The following is a 24362-nucleotide window of genomic DNA, read 5'->3' on the forward strand; positions in this document are numbered from 1 at the left end:
CAGTATAGGGGGATATTTGCAGAATCATAGCAAAATCCTAAAGTGTATTTCCTGGATAAACCTGAATTAAATATGAATTATATGTTACGTGATAAACAGTGATATTAAAGTGTAATCATGTGGGCTGAGGTTTAGTGAGAAGAGTTAGAAATAGCATTGACAAAATCCAGGTCAAACAAAAGATCCAGGCAGACAGATTGAAACAGGGTTATACAGAGAAAGAAGGGCGAGAAAGGGAGATATACACTGGCAGCATGGGCCAACAGTGCTGACCCAATTACCTGATTATGTGATAGCTGAGAGATGCCAGAATGCAGCAGAGAAGAGGAGCATGCACATCAGGCAGAGAGCAAGAAGAAGAGGAGGAGAGGTGGAAGAAAGGGGTAAAAGAAAGGGAGAGAATCAAGAGGTCAGTTCAGAAAAGCAGATGCAAATGTCACTATGGCAAGCGCAGCAAACCTAAAGGATCCAGAGCCCCACAAAACATTGAGTGCTCATTTCACACATTAACCAGTGATGCTGATCTGGAACATTAAACATTATAATGAAAAATAACTGGGGAGTATGCTAAAAATCTAATACAACATTAATGCAAACACATTTTCTTCTTATTTATTCTTCTTTCCTTATCTCTAACCATGGTTCAGGATGCATTCATATTTTGTTTTGTAAAGGTCGAAAGAAGCTGCAACACACAATTTGATTGTGTAATAGAATTTACAATCTATGTGTTTTATGAATGACTTTAAACAACCTTTAGCTTTCATTACTACAATATTCAAAATCATATTTTCTTTTAGACTAAAACTGTACTGTTTGGGTGAATTTAAGCAGTAAAAAACAGCAAGTTCATACAGAACATACATTTGAAAATATCTCTTTAGTAGTAAAAACTGAATATTTATATACAGGATACTCTAAGTTTCTATAAACATATATATATCTATTTGCTAATTTTGTATTGCTTGTAATGTAGATGAGATTGAAATGATTTAAATTGAGATGAATATTTAATATTTCATTTAAGTATGTTAGTGTACATGTTGGAAATTTGGAAAGAAGAACTAAGATATTGTTGTTAGTGTTAACTAAAACTAAATATAAAACTTTAAAAAATATATGTTTTCATTAGTTGGAAAAAAGTGGAAAAAATATATATCTGATAAATAAAACATAAATGAGAAATGTTGCCTTGACAACTAACTGAAATAATTTAAAGTTGAAGTGCTAAAGATAAATACAAATACACATGCACACACACACACACACACACACACACACTCACACACTCTCTCTCTCTCACACACACACACGGTATATATAAACTTGACTAAAAAAGACAAATAAAAATGACAAAAGCACAAAACATGATTATTAAAACTTCAACAAAATTAAAATAAAAAAAAACTGAAAAAATAAAAGCCAATTCAATATATTAAAAAATACCTTAACAGTATATAAATAATACTAAAATAATTATTTTGAATAGAACATCATTCCTATAATCTACAGCATACCATGTCAAACAAGTGGACACTTACTTCTGGAATATAAATATTCCCAGAACTACAGCAAAGGAAATGAGATCAGTGGAGATCCATATCAAGCAGTACTCATCCGGAGTCTGGAAAGACACAAATGCTAGTGAGGCACACACACACACACACACACCACTAGATGGTGCAAGAGAAATTTATAGTACAGCCAATGCTGTACAATGCATATAAAACATGCTCCTGAATATTATATTGCATGAGATCATTTTATCAATATATATTATATACAAAATATGTCATTAACTCAATTAACATATTTAGCATATTTGTTTTATATTCTAGTAAAAAAAAAAAAATTAACAGCATTCAAAAAATGTATTTTGAATAAAGGCCAGAGCAGCAGATGTTGACCAATTATATTTTTAATCCATTGCCTAATGAATAATCTACAAGCAGATGATTGTTTGTACCATAAGCCAGAGCGGATAGTGCACCTTCCTCAGCACCTGCGGGGCTTCAGAGGAGACGGACGACACCCCACTGCACCACAGCAGAGAATACAGCCACGGGGCGTTCACCGAATACAGAGTCAGACTGATGTTGTTCTCATTATACAGCCTATTCAAATAAACAGAGATATGGGATGAGCTTTTACACACTTGACTGGGGACTAAAAGCCTATTCACACCAACTGCAACACATTTTTGTCAATCTCTTATTTTCGCTGTACTTGTTTGTTGTTGCTATGGCTTTTTATGTTGAATTTAGATGTGAGCAACAAGCTTACAGGCTAAATTGCGCCCTGGAATAGCAACATTGGCTATAATATAGCTTGAGTTTGGCTGAACAACTGCATTTCCGTTACATTACACTAGTGCAGCAGACACTGCAGCTTTTGTTCCCAAGCTGTCCCTTATCGTGTAATGTGGATGTTGTAAGTGAGACCAGGTGTTTGTAAGTAGAGCAGAGGCCTACCGGACGTCCTGCACAGAGGCCTGGTTGTAGCGCAGCAGGACCCTGCTGATGTCTTTATGATGGAGTGTGTCGAGGGGCAGCTTCTGTACTGAGGTCTGCTGTAAACCTGGAGCAACCTGCCTCACCATCTCCCTGTTACTGTCCACCGTCCACATCACCTACACACAAAACAGTTCAATGTGAGAAGGGGAATACAAACTATGGAATAATTATACTGTATTAACCCTGTGAAGCCTGACATATAAAGTAATAGTCAGAAAAATCTAATTATACATTTGAAAAAAGTATCACGAATAAGATTTAATATGATATATATTATGATATAGGACAATATGGAACTCATACTCAAGGAGGGGGGGAAATTATTCAGAGGCCCAAAATGAGCAAAAAATATGCAATTTGGTGTAGTTGCTGATATTTTTATGCACAAAAAGTAAGATGAATTTCTGATAGCTTGTAATGTAAATTAATGAGATCTTTATAACAGTATAGGAGACTACATACAAAAAATGCATATAAATATCAGTTGTCACTCTATATTTCCCAAAAATATGTCTTTGTAAGATGATATTTAAATGCTTCGTTTTATGATCAAAGCTCTGTCGATTTTATTGTATGGGGCAAAACATATAATGCATTGCACTACTATGAAGACTGAGAGATGTACACATAAATGTTCCTCAAAATCCAGATTTTAAGATTTTTCAAAAAATTCTGTATGGATGATCATCTTGACTAATCAGTGTTCATCTTAAAATATTACTAACAATATAAACGTTATTATTACGTTCACTTTATAAAAATCAGTTAAGATTTCACAGCAAAAAGACACAAGTACCACAACCTGAAGGTGAACATTTTTACATTTATACTAAAAGGCTTTTTGCTTGCTGAAAAAAGTATAAACTATCAATCAGATGACAGCAGGCATGTAGTGGATTGTGTAAAACTGGTGTTTCAGCAAAGTTTTGATCATGTTGATAATATAGGCCTTAGAAATTTGCTTTTCAAATATGATACAGTAGGATTTATTAAGGTAACAAGTTCATAATGTAATTAGTTTTACTCACAGCTAGGGGGCGCGACTATACAACCATATAAAACAAGGACAAACTTATCCTAAAGATATCTATTTCAACCCCAGGCCAAGGACGAATGAGATTTCCAGTAGCATATCAAAGGTGAGTATCACTCCCTCTAGACTAACCTGCTGTTGTGGTATTCTTGACCTCAGAACAGTGTCCAGGGTGAGGTTGACCCAGTCGTGGTGGTGGGGGTGATTGGGCGGTGGTCTACGCAGAGTGAATACAGCCGAGCTCTTGGATTTAGCCGCTAGTTTCAGCATCTGCTCCAGGCTGCACACTGTCTGGTTCCCCACCGACCAGCGCTCGGAAGCTGACATGTACTGTACAGTCCAGAAAGGGTCATCCTGCGTTCAGTGAAATCAGTTAGTCAAGCTATATGCAGATATACGTACTTATACATTCTTAATGTAAAAGATTAACACTTTAAAGTCAAAAGAAAACGAGGACATTTAGTGTAAACTATGAAGCTTATGACACTGTGCTTAATTTGCGGGTATATCACGTTAGATAGCATTGAAGTCCACTTATAATTGGAGCAAAAGTCATAATTTCAATTTACATAACCCTTAGAGATAAACAGACCATTTTTGTTACTGTACCTTTAAGATAAGCAAATGATATCTGTTGTAACTGGCAAATCACTTTGCATGAAATGCAGTTTAGTTATTGTTCATTAGGTTGGGCTGATTGCACAAAACTAACAGTGGTCTATGTATAAATTTGGGCGAACATATACTTATGTGCTGACATCATAACTGTGAAATGATTTATCCAAATGACCTGTTTTGCAATATAATTTCCATTAATGGTCAAGAGAGAGGCTTAGTGTGAGTATTAAAGTACATCTACATATTAGACTGAACTCATACTTAAAAAAGAAAATCCTGTTTTTTATAAGTCCCCACTGCAATAAATGCAAATTACTAACACGACTACATCTCTATTTCAGCCTTATTGTAGACATTGTTTAGAGCCAATATGGCCCATACCTTCAGAAACCACTGGCCAGCGTTCAGTGAGCTCAGATCAGTCCAGTTGAAGAGTGAAGCATCCTCATACTGTCTCTCTGGGAACACTCTCCTCACATTTGTGGTTCTCCTCAATGTCCGGTCTCTCATGAGGAATGGCACACCATCTAGACTACAGCCAAAGCCAGAGTTACTCAGCAGTTTGTGATTAGACAGCACTTAGATGCAACTGAGAAAGTGCTTCCATTAGGGCTGAACCTGCCAGCACTGCTGGGTAATATTCAATGATAAGAGAGTGAATAAAAGAGGTGAGTGGACTTACTGTATGCTGTGAAAGGCAGAAGAACATCTGTATGGACTTATTGCAATAGTGGGATTGTTGTACAATTGAAGTAGTATTATTTATTTAATTTGGCAGATTACAGATCCCCTTTACAAGGGGGAACGAATAAATGGAGGTTTAATGACTTGAAAGAGCACAATAATGGTGGTAGCTTGTGATTGAACCTTTGGGTTACCAGACAAGATCATTTAACCTCTAAGCCACATCAACCCATTTTATTTGAATATGGTTTTATACCAGTGCCACCACCTCTCAATGAAATTAAACCAGATGTTCCCAACCAAAGCAATACGTTGCCTGAAACAACCAATCCCAAAGCAGTAATGGCCCACAAGACTTAATTTGTGTTTCTTACAATATATATTGTTGTTTTCAACCATTTGAAAATTGCAGCTGTATCATTGCAACACAATGGTCAAGGTGGATGAGTCAGGAGAAAACAGCCTTGAATTTAAAACATTTAACATTTTTACTAATAGATTATAAAAGGATTACAGAAATTATTTGCTTTTAATTTCTTCAGTTACAACTTCAGTTAAAAGAACAAGCAAATAGCATCATTTTTTGCAGTGTTTCTAAAAATGAGGTCAAAATGATTTTTGCGGAAATCAACATTATGCCAGAGATTCTGTCCATTCTGTTCACTTGTATTTGAGATATCTCATTCAAAAAAGCTTGAGTGATGACTCTCTTTAACCAAGATAAATGACAACACAACAGATGGATCATTTCTGCTCCATTATCTAAAGATGTGCAGGCAGAGTAGATTATAGCTTAAAGGGGCTTCTTTATAAAGTCTTCCTGTCTGTCCCAGTGTTCAATTACTATGCGCTCCCTGGGTTAAAGAGACGTCACGACTCATGCCAACCTCTCATTATAGCAGTCTCGCTCTGCCACACAAGGATTCACACTTTGAAACACACACTGTGGCCTTGTGCCTTTAGACACACACTGCTCTGTATAATCTATTGATTGAACTGTACCAAGAGAAGAACAAGACAGAATGAATGTATGAATACCTGATGGTCACATCCGCCTCCAACCCACTAACATTTCTCTGCAGAGCTCGGTTGAAGGATAGTAGAGTGTTCTCTGGAGCGAGCTGAACAAGAGGCGAGAAAAGAAAAGAATTTTTTTTTTTTTAAACAAATTAAGAAGTGAAAATGATACAAAGATTAATGTACTGCATACTTGAACCCTATGGAGGCAGCAAAGGAAAGAGCACTGTTCAACCAAAATGTGAGACTCTTCTCACCCTGGAGCTAGGCAATAGCAAAACATCTTCCTTGTTGTTTGGATATAAATCAATAACTCATCTCAGAGGTTCACTGAGTGCTTGAGGGCTAGACAGATGCACAATCTACGGCTCCTCTGTGGTTCATGCTTATGCAACGGCATGCAAGCAGCAACTTGAGATCATCTGAACACAGCGGGTCTACATGTGACAAATGCAGAATGAGGGGAGGAATAGATTAAGGATCAACAGGATCAGTATGAATGTGCCTTTGGAGAGGACTTATGGTTATGACCCTCATCTCAGAATTCTGGCTTTTAAAGCCATTGGTGGTCCGTTCCACACCTATGATCTCAAACCAGCACCCTCAATGTGTTTTCAACCCAAGTTTGGGTGTTTACAGCTGTAGCTAGGAGTGGCAGAAGACAATTACTTGAAGTTCCTCCAAACAAAATTGTTCACTAATAAGGTAGCAGAAATCTTACATAACACTGCTGCTAGAAAGACACATAAGAACACTGAGATGTTATTATTAATTATATTTCTCATTGATTTTTCTGTAGCCATATTCAGAAGCGGACCATTGTATCCCAGGGGAAATTAGGTAAATTTGTGTTTTTCACAGATGATTTTAATCCAGAGCAATTAAAAATCTCTTTTTTCTCTCTCAGACAAACCACAAAAATCTACAGAGAAAATTACACATACACACACAACCTGTCAAAAGTTTGTAATAATTAGGATTTGTTTTTATGTTTATGAAAGAAGAATCGTATGCTCACCAAGGCTGTATTAATTTGAAGAAAATACAGTAAAAACAGTAATATTGTGAAATAATCAAAATATTACAATTCTTTTTTTATTTTAATATACAGTATATTCAAAAATGTGATGGCAAGGCTAAATCTTTAGCAGCCATTTCTTCTGTGTCACATGATCCTTCAGAAATCATTCTAATATGCTGATTAGGTGCTCAATTAGTGACAATTATAATTATCTATGTTAATATTATATATATATATATACGGTATATATATATATATATACACACACACACATACATTTATATACATATATTGTATAATAATTTGTGACGTACACATCTGGACACAGACACAAAAAGTCCAATTCCAGCTGAATCAGTACAATAATGGATGTCCTATATTCATACCTTCAAATAGTTCATAAAACTAATCCTGTCCAAATACTGCATTTGACTACAAATGCACAACAGCATTTGCAATCTTTTCTGTGCCACTATCAAACAAAAATAACATCCACGCATATAAAAAGCGCATTTGCCATTACAGAGCACACTACACCACTGATACACACGAGTGTATTGAAAACCCTTCATAACCACCAAACCTTGAACAACGCCTACACAGAGATTCTCACTGGCTCTTACCAGAGTTATATTTAGCTCTGACAAGCCAGGGAAAGGACATATGAGAAAGATAAATGAAGAGAGAGAAAGAAAAAGAGAGGGAAAGTGAGGGATGGAAAAAGACACAGGAAAGAGATAGAGGCCTAGAGAGAGAGAGAGAAAGAGAGAGAAAGCAAGGACCAAACTGCCTCCAGCTATCCGTGATGTAGCCTGAGCTTGATGTAGCATCTAGGGAAGACAGGAAGTGCACAGCACAATGTTGACAATTTGGCAGCTTACCATTGGAGCTCCTTGATGGCCGATGATGGCGGGTGCCGCTTTGAGACTCCCACGCTCCATAATGCAGGGTGAGGTGATTGACAGCGGAATGAAGTACAGCGTGAGGAGAACACTCATGTAGATGAGGAGAACCATCATCTGGAACCCTGTAGAACCAACAACTTAGTTATCTGAAATTACAACTATGGTACAGCTTCAAAAAAAAAGTTTTTTAGGCATAAAATGCCTTTAAATGAGATGTTTTTAAACTATTTAAATTGTGATTACATGTGTTATGTCATCACCTTTGCAGTAGCTAAGAGGAAATGCCTAAAGGAAATGTTTAGCTCAGAACAAGTAACTGTGAATGCTTAGCCAGCACATTTAAAGTGTGCGGTCTCCTTGTACATAATGTGCTTTCTAATATTAGTGCTACTGTAAGTAAATTTATGTTGACAGTTGAGGAGCCATAACAGCAGCTCTCCTGAAGAAGAAAACTGTAGAAGTTTAGGCTAAAATGTGCAATATCTTCCCTTGCAGCAATGCTGAATATATAACTATTTCATTCTGACCACATGATGTGTGGAATTGAGCTTACACAGCTATTTTAATTCACATGTGAAGTTAATACTCATGTATAGTTTTCTAAATCTTACGAATGAAGACAAAATACACTTCCATTCAAAAGTTTGGGGTCTTCGATTTCATAATTTTTATTTAGCAAGAACGCATTAAATTAACTGACAGTAAAGACATTTATAATGTTACAAAAAATTTCTATTTAAAAAAATAGCTGTTCTTTTTAACCTTCTATTTATCAAAAATATATTAATCCGTTTCAAAATTGATATTAATAATAAAACGTTTCCTTGAGTACTTAATCATCATATTGGAATGATTACTGAAGACTGACGAGTAATGATGCTGAAAACTCAGCTTTGCATCTGAAAAATAAATCACAGTTTAAAATATATCCAAATAAAACAGTTATTTTAAATTATAAAATAATTTTCACAATATTACAGTTTTATTGTATTTTTTATTTAATAAATACAGCTTTGGTGAGCATAAGGCTTGCTGCGATAGTCGGTGTTACCAGAGTTACACGGTGTTACACAGCCACACACCGATTACATCACTTACCCACAGCGGTATTCTAATTTACACACACACACCTTCATGGTGTATGCAGTGCCTATTAATTTTTTTAAAGTCCCCGTGAACCGGAAGTTGCAAACGACTTTTCTCCAGTGTTGTGACGTATTTCCAAGAGAAACGGAATACTAAATGAGGCAAAATAGTGGGCGTGGTTTTTTTCCAACTAGCACCTGATTGGATCTAGAAAAGTAGGTGTTTTCATTCAGCCTGTCTACTCTCAGTTGGAGGGGCGTGGTTACGGATGTTAAGCAGACACCCAAACCGTGAAACCTACGTCATCAGGGAACGTCCTCCAATGCAGAGGGGAGGGGAAATTTCAGATTTTGATTAAAGATTATGAAGCCAAAAAATTGTTGTGTGTGGATTGACTTGCATGGATGAATTGTTCACCACAAAACGATCAATTTAGGCAAACAAAGTAAGTATGGTCAATTTTGAATTTAATACAGCCGACTTGTTCGTTTTGTTATTAAAGTTCAATGTTTAATATAAGCATGTTTGTCACTGTTTTGTTATTGTGTTTTTCCATTAAGAATAATAATGAACCCACCATTCAAGCAATTGCCGCCCCGAATTGCCGTTAATTTGTAAAATGCAAGCTGGAAAAAGCGAGGTGGAAAGTAAAAAAAAAAAAATATATATATATATATATATATATATATATATATCACCAACCCAAAACTTTTGAACTCTAATGTAAGCTCTGTGTACTGTACGTCCCTGAGGAAGGAAGATAAAATTTGTTCTGATTAACTAAATGAGCTGAACCAGTTAAATCTGTCCTTAGTTGAATCAGATGAGCTTGGGTAAACAGAAATGAGGAATCAATAGCAGTTTATTAATTTCGCCCCTAATGTGGTAACATGAAACACTAGAGCATTGAACTAGTGGAGATAGTAATGTGTGTCTGTATGACGACAGGAATGTATTGATAGGGATGGAGGATTTCTCTGTGTATCGCTTTAATAATTAACATCTGGTTAATAATGATGTCTAACTGAGAGCCTGATCTTTGAGCGAGGAAGTGAATTCGGCTTACTGGTTTTCTCTCCGCGTGCCACCTGTCCCGCCACCAGCCAGGCCAAAGCGGTAGTTGCAGCTAAAGCACCGATTTGAAGGAAGGGACCAGTAGCCTGAACAAAAAATTGAGACATTCATTTGTCCTAAATACACAAACATAGACATAAAGAGAAATGTCTAGAAAATTGAGGAACCTTACTTAAAGGTTCACCCAAAAATGAAGATTTTGTCATCATTTATTCACCCTCATGTCATTCCCTGTAAGAATTCTGTTTATCTTTGAAACACAAATAAAGATATTTTTAATGAAATCTGAGAGATTTCATCCCTCAATTGACAGCTACGCAACTACCACTTTGACGCTTCAAAAAGTTCATAAAGAGATCGTAAAACTAATCCATATGAATTGAATGGTTTAGTCCAAATTAAGGCTTTTATTCACATAAACATTCACCAACTCACACATCAGTTGTGGTAAACGGAAGCTCAAGCATGTTTCGCTTGACTTGCGAGAACCAATGAGGTTCATTCTTGTGTTACGCATCATGTTTGAGCTTCAGCAAGAACCAATGAGGTTTGTTCTCACACGTCGAGCAAGAAGCCTATGGCTGAGCTTCTGTTTATGTTCACTGATCAATGTTTATGTGAATAAAAGCCTAAATTCAATCTGTTCATCATATACAGCGATCGTGTCTCTCCAGAAAGTTTTGGACTAAACCGCTCAATTCATTTGGATTAGTTTTCGTTGTATGGAACTTTTTGAAGCGTCAAAGTGGTAGTTGCGTTGCTGTCTATGGAAGGACAGAAAGCTCTCAGATTTCATCAAAAATATATTTGACTATGAACAGTAAAGAAACTAATAAATTGATAAATTCCTGTATAAATATTATATAACTCCAGTGAAGCTTAATAAGTTTGATGATACAAATTCTCCTATGTGTAGAAAATGTGGAACTGAATTAGGAACATTTATGCATTTATTTTGGTATTGTAAAGCTGTTTACTCCTTTTGGGAGACGATTCATAAAGTAATTCAAGATATGTGTAACTGTACTTTTGAGCTATGCCCTTTGTTATATTTGTTGAATTATGATGTGGAAAATAAGTTTCTCTATACAAGAAAATGTGTTTACAATGTTTTCTTATTTTGCTAAAAAATGTATACTTACTACATGGATTTCGCAGTCAGGACCCACCTTGGGTCAATGGCTGGAGCAGATAATAGACTTGTTGCCCATTGAAGAAATTACAAGTAAACGGCATTCAAGATTGGAAGATTTCCAATCCACATGGTCCTTAGTACTGAATTATATAGAGACTATAAAATGACAAACTCACATTGAATAATGGATAGTGTAGAATTTATTATTATTATTATTTTCTTTCTTTACTGTCCTGTCGATATATTTTGCTGTATTGTCCCTATTATTTTGTGTGATGTTGTTGGGCTGTGTGTAATATGTGCTAAATTGTGAATAAAAAAAAATATATACATCTTAATTTGTGTTCCAAAGATAAACAAAAGTCTTACAAGATTGCAACAACATGAGGATGAGTAAATAATGACATATTTTACATTTTTGGGTGACCTAAGCCTTTAAAGTGTCTGTAGAGAAATCATTTTACAGAGAGAGATCGCACACTCAAGACAAACTTCTAGCCTGAAGCATACACTATCATTCAAAGGTTTGGGGTCTGTAAGATGTTTTAATGTTTTTGAAAGAAATCTCTTACACTCACCAAAGATGCATTTATTTAATCAAAAGTACAGCAAAAAAACAGTAATACTGTGAAATATTATTGCAATTTAAAATAAATGTTTTCTATGTTAATGTATTTTAACAGTGTCACATGATTCTTCAGAAATCATTCTAATATGCTGATTTTCTGCTCAAGAAGCATTTCTTATAATTATCAATGTTGAAAACAGTTGAGCTGTTTAATATTTTTGTGAAAACAGTGATACTTTTTTCAGGACTTTTTTTTATGTATAGATTGCTCAAATGAACAGCATTTATTTGAATGATAAATCTTTTGTAACATTACATATGTATTTACTGTCACTTTTGATCAATTTAATGCAACCTTGCTGAATAAAAGTGTTCATTTCTTTCAACAACAAAAAATCGTACTGACCCCAAACTTTTCAAGGGTATAGTGTAACTAGAAAAACGGATATAGAATCGTCCCTGACATTTTTACCAGGCTTTTCAGGACTATCTAAAACCTGGAGATCAGATTTCTAATAGACCATACCTGAAGAGAAATCCAAACTACATCCCATTCCTCTCCCCACATCTGAGTGACAGATATCACGCCAATTATTGTAGCGAGCAAAGCGACTGTCACACCAATCTAGTGAGAAAAACCAGTTAATTCAGTTAAAAGTCATATTACACAATTCTACTTAATTTAATCTCAGCAAACCAAACTATGCTTCCTTCTCTGTTCATAAACAAACAGGAAATACAACTTATACTCTCAATGTGGCCAAAAAGCCTCAGGGCATAACAAGGTGTTTGTGACACTTTGTCAAGGTTAATTTTGTTTGTCTCACATATACGGACTAGGTTTTCTATTTCTATTCTGGGAAAAAACATTTCAATGGTTGACAGGTACCTTGTGGAGCCAGTGAAGGTTTAACTGCTGTCCGACAGCTACATGACACAGGGCTAAAATCTGGACCAAAAAAGGACAAATATTAAGTTTAACGAAAAACCGGGTGACAGCAACTTTTCAGATAAAGTGATAACTGGAGTAGGAAGCTAAAATGATGCTGAATGGTGACATGTACACACATGTGTGAGAGAGATATTTAAAGCGTTAGTGGTTCTGGAGAGGTTTTGGTATGCAAACCCACAGTGCAGTATCAGTACTACAGAGCAGTTACAACTCACCATTAAAAATGCAATATAGGTGAAGCCAGCTGCCGTGGTGGCCAATATGGGAATGGTTCCATCGCTCCACTCCCCTGAATGGTTATATAAAAACCTGTGGGAGCACAATACCGGAAAACCGTTAGAAGTTGATTATTCAGCATTAGAATTCGTGGGTGTCCTCCATTATGTTCAGACCGAACCAAATAACCAAGCCCCTGAAAAACAAATACAAGCTATACTAATCTTTTGACAGGCTCCACATTTCTCTTGCTCGCTCTCATGAGAGCTCTGGATTATATAAGTATACTTTTACCAAAGAGGTGGATCAGAGAAGCATCTGTTTTACAAAAAGCATCATCTGCCTTGTGCGTATCTTTGAAACAAAGCATATGAGACCATGAGGCACAGTATCAGGGTCAGTATTAGCTTTCTTCAACATCTAGGCACAACGGCTATGATCAGAATTGAATACCGGCCTACGTTTACTCAAAGTGTAGTATATCCTTTATATCCAGAAAAAGTGCATATTATTCCACAATATGCTTCAAACTGTAGTATGCTGTAGATCATTTTTAATTCAGAGAGTCGTATAAAGTTAACATCTTTAAAGCACATTTATTAACATCTTTATTGTTTTTATATAATGCTGTGGGGAAAAAAATGGCAAATGTTATACTGCGTTCACACCATGTCGTAATTACCGGTCAGTACGCTTTCGAATCGCTCTCGCGGTACTTTGATGTCATTCACCGATCAGTCAGTGCAGCTTCAAGTCGAACACACTTTAAATCTGCAGTGGTCAGGTGGTATAGCGGCCACGGGGTACAAGTCATAGTTCTCAGAAAATGACAAGTTCAACAAGCACATGAAGGCTTTTTACATGGCGTGAAAGCACCTTTAATACATATTAAATTCACGTTTTCAACATTGATAATATAAGAAATGTTTCTTGAGTGATTTCTAAAGGAATGAAGACTGGAGTAATGGCTGCTAAAAATTCAGCTTTGTCATCACAGGAATCAATGACATTTAAAAAAATATATAATACAATAGAAAACAGCCAATTGTAATAATTTTCCACAATATTACTGTTTTTACTGTATGTTTGATCAAATGTAGCCTGGGAGAGCATGAGAGACTTCTTTCAAAAACATAAAAAAAATCTTACTGCAGCAATAGCAATATGTTAGTATGTTTATCTGAGCCTAGAATCAGCATGGAAAAGGGGTGGGCATGTCATAGATCACCCTTCTGAACTGACAGGCAAAACTGCAGCTTTGTGGGCGGAGCCATATGGAGGGTTTGCCTGCTAGATGCCTCTCCTGCCTGATCACAGATTCTACATGCTTGCACGGTCCCTCTGGGGATTAACTGGAGTTCTCAGTGAATCAACCCCTTTTGTCCTCTACAGTAAAATCAAGGACTGGGAGGAGGTGGAGGCCACAAAGAAGGAGAGAAGTGACATTGAAAAGGAAAAGAAAACAGAAGATGAAAGAATTAAAAAGGAGATCAGGAGGATCAGGATAAAACGACCTTGAGGAAAAAAGCAAACAATGGCTTTTACTGTCACGTTGTTTTTAATGTCCTCAACCTGTTTTACAGAGTATGTGGTTCCTGGGAAATGGAAGATTATGTAGTATTGTTTCGTCACGCCATGATTACTATAATGCTTTATATATACTGTAGGTGTTTGTCAATCTTCATTGGTACGCCTACAGCTTGATCAAAATGCAACTGCCCCCTCATTTGTTTTCTATAACCAATACTGTCCAATAGTTTACATCCGTGTCTTCTGTTGTCTTGTTATTTGTTTGTGCATATGGTATTTAAATGTTTTTTTCTTTCTCATTTATTGTTTGCTAAAAAAACTGCTGAAAAAAATTAAACCGCTTTATAAATAAATTTGATTTGACTAAAAATGTATTTAATAGCTAAACCATGACTAGATGTAAATACAAGTGTTTTGTGTGTGTTCATATTATACAGCATTATGCAGATACACTATATTATATATTATGTAATATAATACATTTTATATATAAATAAATATTATATATCATGTAAAAATATTATATATTATTCAATATGAAATAATATATTACTATTAGAGCTGTCAAATCGATTAATCGCAATTAATTCCATCTAACACAAAGGTTTGTTTACATAATAAATGTGTGTATAAATTATTATATTTATATTAGTGCTGTCAAACGATAAAATATTTAATCGCGATTAATCGCATTAATGTCATAGTTAACTCACGATTAATCGCACATTTTTATCTATTCTAAATGTCTCTTGATTTATTTTTGTCCCATTATTTTTTCTCATTTTAATGCTCTTATCAACATGGAAAAGTGGATCGGCTTGCTTTGTGCAAATGTTTTTTTTATTGAAAACAACATTGGCATTTACTGTGTTCAATTTCACACTAACATTCTCACTTGGAGCAAATAATCTCTCACACAATATAACACTGTCCATCAATAAAAGGGTGAAAGAAATACTGACGAGGTCCTGATATTGACGGGCGGAGAATTCGCATCAGCTGTGTGTGTGTGCTTGGCCATCATCAAGTGGTATTTCAGACTGGACGTTCTGCGATGATGATAGCTCAGTTCACAACGACAAAACACACAGAGATCACTTTAGTCTTTTCAATGAAACCATTTGGCAACTTTTTAAAAGTAAACTTTCCATTCAGAATCTTATTGGCATCCCTTTGCGGCGTCTCGCGCTCGTCATCCACTCAAAACGTAACGTTAACCTACTATCTGGCCGGCTCGCAAACCCAAACAAGTGTGTGCGGCGTGCCTGTTGTTTTGTTTCCGGTCTAGCTAGATCCGCTTGCGCTTTGGTCGACGAAGCAACAAAACGTCCTCACGCGGCGCAAGCCATATGTATGTATATATGTGTATATTTTATTTCTGTATTTTATGTAAACATTTGGTTCACAAAAATGAGCAACACACAACAAGGAACACTGCCCTTGGTCCTATAACCCAAAATGCACTCTGCTTGACTTGCCCTTCCATTTAATGTTTGACAAATTAACCGGAAATAATAGCAGCCTCGATTGTCAGAAAAGTTTCTTGACTCAATGATAAATTGGACTGACAAAAGCTAACACATTTTTTATACAACCTTGCATTAAAAATACAAAATAACTGCATTTATTCAAGATGATAATTAGCTGGATTAAATATGTAACCAGTATGCAATGCAATGTAGCATACTACTCTAATTCATTGCATTATGCATACCGTTTTAAATACTAAAAGTAGTATTTGCATATACTGCACAGTATGTGCAATCAGCAATTCCATTCTAAATCCTAGCCAAAAACAGTCCAGCCTATCTATTAAAGTTGCAATCTGTTCCATCAGAGCCTTTTCCATGATCTCTGGATTACTTTAAGCGTAGGATTATACCAAATTTGTTTCGGGAAAGCTCATGAGTTTCTTAGATGTAGCTATCTGTGCAGAGAAACAGAGATTGTGGGATCGTTGATGAAAGTGTATGATTTTAAAAGGCCTACTCACCAGTTAAACTCGCTGTAGTCATTGTGGGCCTCCCACCAGAAGTAAAACCACACCAGTAACAAGGAGAAAGTGCAGAAGAGAATGAAGGTCCATAAACACTCCCACTGGAACAGAAACACACACACACACACACACACACACACACACACACACACAAACAAATAGGAGTAAATAGGAGTTTAAAATAAATCGGTTCCATAATTTGTGTCGATCAACAAGTATTATTAAACAGGTTGGTATCAGCATGCAACAATACAGTCACTGTGAGAAACTGTGCCAAAAGATCTAGAGACGGAGAACAAAATTTCAAAATACTGTCAACACTGTTTAAAAATGAGTGAAATTTAATATGGAGTTCTCATAATGCCTCAGGACATGACTGCATACTCATATTAAACTCAGTTAATCTGAATAGAGCTGCTTTAATAGTGAGAACTGCCTTCATCACAGATTCATTATTAAAACATTAGTTCTGCTCTCAGCAGGGAACAACAGAGGGCCTTTCCTGTTGCCTGAATTCAGCTTCCTTTCTACGACATCAAGAGATGCATCAAAACGCAAACACTAAATTCGTTGCAAATCTGCAATAATTAAAATATAAATTTTCCCACACTTTACTCGCATAGTGTAACAAATTATGCTTTCTCATCCGATGGTCTTCGCATCAATGTTTGTTTAATAACTGGAAGTGCCTTGTTAAATATCCTATATTGATTTGTTTTATAGATAAATTATGGACTGAAATGAAAATATCATTGATTTGGTAAGCTCTTTTAGTACCATGTTAGCCACTCTGGTATTTCTTCTCCAGTTTACATCTTCCAGTGGATGGACTTGGTATTTAGCATTTTATATTAGCATTTCTCAAACATATATACGAACAAGTAGCCTATTCAACAACACCTTCTTTGAGACAGAGTTTAATTTTCAGCATATCACCAGCACTTCCCACACATTTTTTTGTTTGCACATACACCCCCTGGCACAGCCAACCTCTTAACAATAACCAATGTACTGTGAATAAAGTCCGAACCTAAAAATATCACCATTTATTTGTCTCACAGGGTAGTGCGTTGTCTACAGCACACAAGAAAATTGGGTTTGTGGATTAATTTAATGGCTAGTGTGCAATTACATAAACCATGAAAAACAATAAAAACATTCATTTATTTAGACATAATTAATGCTTTAATGTTCGAATGGACTAACGTTACTATAATTTTCAAATCATAGTAATTTTCCTTAATGGTTTTCCTCTTTAATCCACCCTGGTGATTTAGTGTCAGTTCTGTATATGGCAGACAACTTCTAATTCCTTCACATTATGAACTGAAAGGAGACAAAAATACAGGTATAAACCACCCAGTATAATGAAAACCTGATTTTTTTAGAACAGCATGGTCAAATAATTTTTTTTTAGAAATGAAATAAAAGTGAAAAATAAAATAAAACCTGGTTACATAAAGAAATTCACTCTGTTCTCATTGCAAAATAAAGACAATGCAGAACGACAGCACTTACTTCAATAAAAAAAATAGCGGGGACACAAAGTACTCATACTGTCAATCTTCTTCCTCATCACTACACAAAGAATGAGGATATAGTCTGCCATGAGGGAGCAGAGCAATGAAAACAGTTTTGAAATGTTCACCAAAAGCAGTTAGAAAGCATGTATTAATTCCTAAGCTCATCATCCAAAAACACCTAAATATAGATGGATAAAGAGGATTATGGGTAATTCTAAGCAGAAAAATAATTCACACAAATAAATGCTGCTAAACCTGAGATCTCACACCATCATCACAGGCTGTCTGAAATGCGCCAAATCAATAGCACACCATAAAACGGGTCAAATGTCAAATGTGGTTTTGTTTTTCCAAATGATTTTTCCATCGAGTTTAAAAATGACACCAGACTGAGAACAAGAGAAATGTTTAACACTGACATGAGATGTGGGTGGATGCAGGGTGTTGCTACACGGTTTAACATTATAATATACAGTATAAACAAATTATATTCATTTTTATTAGATAAATATTACATTTATGTTATGTTTTTAAAGATTAACTTTGAGTGAGCATTCGATGACAGCAAAGGTAATTTACATATGAAAAAGGGGGAAATGAGCATGCACAATTAAATATACAATACTGACCATGCTTTTTAAGCATAAGATTTATCATTATTAAGTCAGACTCAGATCATAATCATAAGTCAGATCCAGATCATAATCAATTGAAGTATGATTCGTTGTGGGACAAGTTTTGCGCCAAAGTTTAATAGTTTAAGTTAGGGATTTATTCACCATATAGCAACACCCTGCATCCACCCACATCCCATCTCAGTGTTAAACATTTCTGTTGTTCTCAGTCTGGTGTCATTTTAAACTCGATGAAAAAATCATTTGGAAAAACAAAACCTGACCTGTTTTATGGTGTGCTATTGATTTGCCGCATTCAGACAGCCTGTGATGTTTTTTACGCATAAGATTTATCATTATTAAGTGAGATCATAATCATAATTACCAAAAGCACATCTCTCCTCAACACGCTGCATAATTTGAAGTATCATTTGTTGTGGCCTTGTGGGACAAGTTTTGCGCCAAAGTTTAATAGTTAGGGATTTATTCATGGCCTGAATGACTCATCCCTCATAATCTTGAACACACAATCTTAAGATGAAGATATAGCTCAGCGTATGAATTGATAAACTCGGCTGTGTTTTTGGCACTGCTGTGCTTGTAGCAGATTGCCATGACATCATCAGGGTCAATAAGCAACAACCAGGAGACAACTCGACAGAAGGGATTCAGAGCAAACTGTTTCCTCTAAACGAGAATATCATCTTATCATTAAGCCTCAAAGAGCTTGTTTTCAAAAACGCTTGTTTGATTCTGTCCCGCTGATCTGAGATGGCAGCGCCAATTCACTACTTCATACCAAAGTAAACTCACTTTTTTCCTGAGGGGAGTGTTGAATTTGTATTGTGCAAGTCAACTGTCTGGACTTTGAGCGTCTTATTGTTACAATCACAGTTATGTCAGGCACAGAAACACTTCCATGAACAAATCTAAAGGTAAAATCGAGGTAACAATTCCCTTCAAAACGATCCCAGCAAAGCTTTGCATGGCACATTAGTTTTAATGCTGTAAAGTAAACGGCTTGGACTATCGCTAATTGGTTAAGGTGGGGTGAAATGGCATGGTTACAGTGGTTGCCTTTAATTATCTTCATTAAGTTAAACAGGCTTATCTGATGCTGAAATATGGGCATAATAACAATATCTCAAACTAAGATCTGCCAAGAACTGGCTGCAATTATGAAAATGAGCTTCTTTAGCATTTCCTGAGCAAAGAACCAAGCTGAACCACTGCCCAAAAACATGACAGAGGCATACAAACAGCAAAAAAAAAAAAAAAAAAAACGCTTTTCCTTGGAGTGCCTTGACTTTGTTGCCCCATAGTCATATCATTTATTCATCCAGTATTTACCGCACACATCTGCCAACTGTAGACTGACTGCTAAATATCTAGTCCACATAGGCAAAGGGCAAAGAACACGGGGAGGCCAGCTGCCCGATGTGAGAGAGTAAAGGAGAGGCAGTGGGTGGAAATGAGCGGAGAGAGAAAAGGTAGTTGGAGCAGCAGAATAACGTCCTTTCATAACAGTCCCTCAGCTGTAAGTCTCATCGGTGAGTGAAGTGCAAAATCAAGTCCCTTTTTTACAAACTGACCCATTCTGGAACAGATGTCACATAATCCATTAACAGAACCGTTCAAAGAAAAGATATGCGTTCTATTCATAGAGTGGTTATTTTACTGGTGTACAGAAGCAGCTTTCCAATACGGGTCTCAAAAACCAGACTAGACAACTGAAAAGAAATGTCACTGGAGGTAAAATTTAGATCAGGTGGAATTAAAAGTGTCAGTATAACAAAGACTATGCAAACTGACTTTACCAAACCACATGGATTCAATACAGCACTACTGGTGCTTACATCTTCATGGGTTAGTTGCATCATTTCTACTGAATAAACCAGCAGTAATAGTGGAAAAGGTGCTATGTAAATTCTCACTATAGTGTTGGCATTTACATAAGGGTATTTTTGGTCCTGAAAGTAGTTTCACTACAGCTCGACAGTGTCTGCCTGAAGGTTACAGTCAGACATGCTAGATGTCTAAATGTAAATGCTGTGATCCTGACTAATTTCCACTTGAAATTACACTCTGCTTATTTCTATTCAAAGAGTTTCCATTGATGTTGATTGTTATGTAAAAATCACTGTGGGTCAATAATGTGTAATGTTGTGGCGGCTGCCACAAAGAGTGCTTTCATAAGCTGCCTTTGCAAATGTGCAAAAGGAACAAAACGGAATATGTACTTTAAACATGGAAAAACATCTTCATCAAAGAACTAAATGTCAGATGTAGCTCCATTTAAAAGCACTGAATAGCCAAGATCTTTGTAAATCCATACTTCAAATGCTGTCATCAATTAGTCACCAACCCATTGAAAAGCTCCCTAAGGAACATAAACAGATTGAAGATGGCATTAAAAAAAAAAAAAAAAAGTTTTTGTCCATACAATGATAGTCAATGGAATCCAAAACAACAGAATAGACATTTCTGGATGAACTATCCCTTTAACATCTTTCTCTCTTCTTCTCCAATGTAAAATAATAACTGTAGCCTAATAATCTCCATGTTGATGGACAGGAAAGATTAAATCTGACAAGAACATGCATTGTAGGTCACCTTGTAGGAAATGCTGGCACTAGAATACACCCATAGATCAATTCATCAAAGCCATTTAAAAATGCTGCTCTCTTCTGTAAGCATGAACCCTGAATGACAGCAACAGCACTGGCAGAGGAGTGGAGAGAATCTGAAAGCAAAGTCTTCCTACACGTGAATCCAAGAACATTGCAGTGAACGGATTACTACGTGCAAAACAGCGTCTGGGGAACAGAAAGCAATCACAAATATAATCTGTATTCCTGAGGGATGGCAAGAGTTTAAGAGCCTCAGTTTGTTGCTGATGCGGTCTGAAGATGCATGTACAGGTCTGTGGGTTTCTTCCAATCCACTGGAAATGACAGTCTTCACCCTGAGGGAAAACACAGATTTTTTTTTTTTTTTTTTGGGTGGCCTCTGGCTGAGGCGGTGGCAGTTCTGTACCTGCTGTAGGCTGGAGTCACAGTCTGTCACTCTGCATCATGCCTGTGGTGACACCCTGCCCTCAGTACTGACTGGAAAAGGAGAATGTTTATACTACAGTGTTTTCACCAGACCAAAAGGTATTTGAACTCCATTTAAAAAGGTTAGAAAGATGTTGAAAGGGATATTTCACCCCACCTCCCCCTAAATATGGTTAGCATAAGCCTGATTTGTTATGAAATACACTGACAAACATTCTATAACCAAAGTGACATTTCAGTTGAGGAGTGCTGTATGAATGAAAGCAAAGTAAACAACTAGTTGTCTGCCGTGTCATTGACGCATGTATACCACACATTGCGAGTTAATCTTTACTGTCAATCACTAATGTTAGAGCTGTCAACCTCTCTCAGATTAAAAATGATAGAAAAGAGGGGAACTGTGTGGAGTGGGTAGATCCTGAGAGGTTTTGGCAGCAAATCTGAGAGGATGAAAGCAGGCTGGCGTAATGATGCTGAAAATTCAGCTTCGGTATCAGGAATATATTACATTTTAAAATATATTCCAATTGAAAACAGTTATTTTACATTTGAAATGATATTTCACATTTACCTTTTTAGTACTGGTGAGCATAAGAGACCTGTGTAAAAACAATACAGTACAAATCCTACACTTTTGAATGGTAGTGTATGTAACTGATCACAGTTGATTCACTACATGCCAGTCGCTGCTGTTATTGTGTATATTGGCTATACAGACCATGCAGGGGCCCATGGGAGAAAAGGACACTTCTATTCATGTGTCCTTTGTGTTGGGATGCGTAAACGGAAAAACTCTCAATTATTACTGAGGAGGGATCTCTTTTCAGTGGAGCACAGCTTACAGCTTAAACAGGAGACAATCACACATTTATCTGTCACACTCACACTACCCAGACACAAATACAGGCTTTATATAGAATAATTCAACAGAACATATTATACGTATTAGATCCCTGTATGCCATGCTGTTTTGGGGTTAAATCACTAAGCTTTTGTATTGAGTTTGAAATGCCACATGGAATCTCACCGCTCCAGTGATTCCAGAGATTGATTCTGGAATCATGAAATATGGATGCGCTTTGTATAATCCCAGACCTCACACCCCAGAGTTTAGTGTGTCATATGGGTGAGAGCTGGGCTCTGAAGCGATCGACAGTGGCGAGATGGGACAAAGGTCAAATTGTTATGTATGAGTAAAATATCATATCCTGTTTCATTTAAAAGTGACAGGAAACGACATTAGCTGCATTCATTGAGAACTGACACCATTCTATCTCTCTCTCTCACTTACAGACAGCTGAACTGGCTGTTTCTGTGGACAGGGTCAGGCCTCCCGCTATGGAGAGTCAAGACTGAGCCGAAACTGCTGACAACACAGTACAAGCATCTGAGAGCCAGAGAACAACAGGAAACCAGGGCAATGGCTTAGTCTCCTTTTGTGGAATTAAAATGGGAATGTATATCTGCTCCCCTTTCGCTCATTTTGTTTATTAGGCATTGATACAACTGCACACTGATTGGAGATATGCGATGCACATGTTCTGATTCCAAAAAACAAGCTCATGCCCCTACCATGAAGGTGGAACCATGGTAAGGCAATGTTTTTGGATGGAAATCCTATGACACTTTGATATACCACAAATATATTACCAAAGTACATTTCCCAAAACAAAAAAGCAAATATAAAGGAAAACATTATTTCATTATATAATAATATATAATATTATTTATAAAAGAATATTAATATATATAAAAGAAGTCTCTACTGCTCACCAAGGCTGCATTTATTTGATCCAAAATACAGCAAAAACAGTAATATTGTAAAATACTTTTCAGCAAGGATGCATTAAAGTTGCTTTATTTTGGATCAAATAAACGCAGCCTTGGTGAGCAGAAGAGATTTCTTTTAAAAACATTAAAAAAATCTTACAGATCTAAAATGTTTGAACGGTAGTGTATATATAACAGGTCTCAAGTCCTTCATTGTAAGTCTATGGAATTCTTTCATCAGTTTTATTATCACCCTGGCAAAAATAAAATTAAAAGTTTGTCCTGCATTATTTGATGAATCAGTCATGTCTATAATATAAGAATTAATAACAAATTTTACATTATTTCTACTGTAAATTTTACAGTAATTTTTTTTTACAGTAAAAGGACATGAAGTTTGCAAATGATATTCAAACTTACTCTCAGACAGATTCCTTAGACAAATATAGTTTGTGATGCTGTGATGCTCCTCCTTTCGCTATCGACATGCATCTGTACTGATAAGACTCCAACTTTATCTTGGTTTCTCTGACAACCATCTCTCCTGCTTCTCTCAGCAACATGACCACGGTCAAAAATCTGTGTCACTGATTTTCAACACAAAGTCATCTCCTTTTGCTCCCGTCTCATCTTACAGCCCGATTCTCTGACAAGCAATTGTGTCCCAACTCTCTTCTCCCACAGGGACCTTTACAGAGTACACAACTGAAAACAGTAATGCTCAAAGGCAAACTTTCTCTGAAGGAAAGCAAACATTTAATAAATGCACCTCCAGGGAGTTTTGGATATTTTATTTGCTTGCTTAAAAAACTTGCATGAAAAGGAAGGGTTATAGTTTTTCCACTAACACGTGTGTTTTTGAGCTACTGAAAGTCCTTAGAGAGGATCATGGAAAAGGAAAAAAAAAAACTAGAGGATGTTTATTAGCGAAACATTTACTGTGGCAAATCAAAGGGTACATACAACATGAAAGGCCACATGTTCCCTTGACGCTGTCCCTATTCCACTAACGTAAAATGTATACAGACCTGCAACGTTTTGATTAAAGTCT

General features: G+C 36.3%; 1 protein-coding gene across 4 annotated transcripts in view; it reads right to left on the reverse strand.

Moving 5' to 3' along the window:
* gdpd5b (glycerophosphodiester phosphodiesterase domain containing 5b) overlaps nucleotides 1–24362 on the reverse strand; it is a 57896-nt gene that overhangs the window by 8002 nt on the left and 25532 nt on the right. For 2 of the 4 annotated variants that reach the window (XR_008809503.1, XM_056271116.1), the window contains exons 3-15: nucleotides 16346–16449; nucleotides 12822–12915; nucleotides 12544–12603; nucleotides 12181–12279; nucleotides 9944–10037; nucleotides 7768–7913; nucleotides 5887–5969; nucleotides 4546–4696; nucleotides 3679–3900; nucleotides 2472–2629; nucleotides 1967–2114; nucleotides 1542–1624; nucleotides 282–296 (exon numbers count right to left, since the gene is read on the reverse strand). Coding sequence is in view for 2 of the 4 variants with exons in the window: in XM_056271116.1 (XP_056127091.1) it covers nucleotides 282–296; nucleotides 1542–1624; nucleotides 1967–2114; nucleotides 2472–2629; nucleotides 3679–3900; nucleotides 4546–4696; nucleotides 5887–5969; nucleotides 7768–7913; nucleotides 9944–10037; nucleotides 12181–12279; nucleotides 12544–12603; nucleotides 12822–12915; nucleotides 16346–16449 (1457 nt within the window). In the remaining 2 variants the exon portion in view is untranslated. The remainder of the gene's footprint in view (nucleotides 1–281; nucleotides 297–1541; nucleotides 1625–1966; nucleotides 2115–2471; nucleotides 2630–3678; nucleotides 3901–4545; nucleotides 4697–5886; nucleotides 5970–7767; nucleotides 7914–9943; nucleotides 10038–12180; nucleotides 12280–12543; nucleotides 12604–12821; nucleotides 12916–16345; nucleotides 16450–24362) is intronic. The other 2 variants (XR_008809504.1, XM_056271117.1) reach the window with 1 other exon arrangement.

This window comes from Rhinichthys klamathensis, unplaced genomic scaffold, assembly GCF_029890125.1.
Source record: "Rhinichthys klamathensis goyatoka isolate OS25496 unplaced genomic scaffold, OSU_Roscu_1.1 h1tg000311l_1, whole genome shotgun sequence".
Lineage (NCBI taxonomy): Eukaryota > Metazoa > Chordata > Actinopteri > Cypriniformes > Leuciscidae > Rhinichthys > Rhinichthys klamathensis.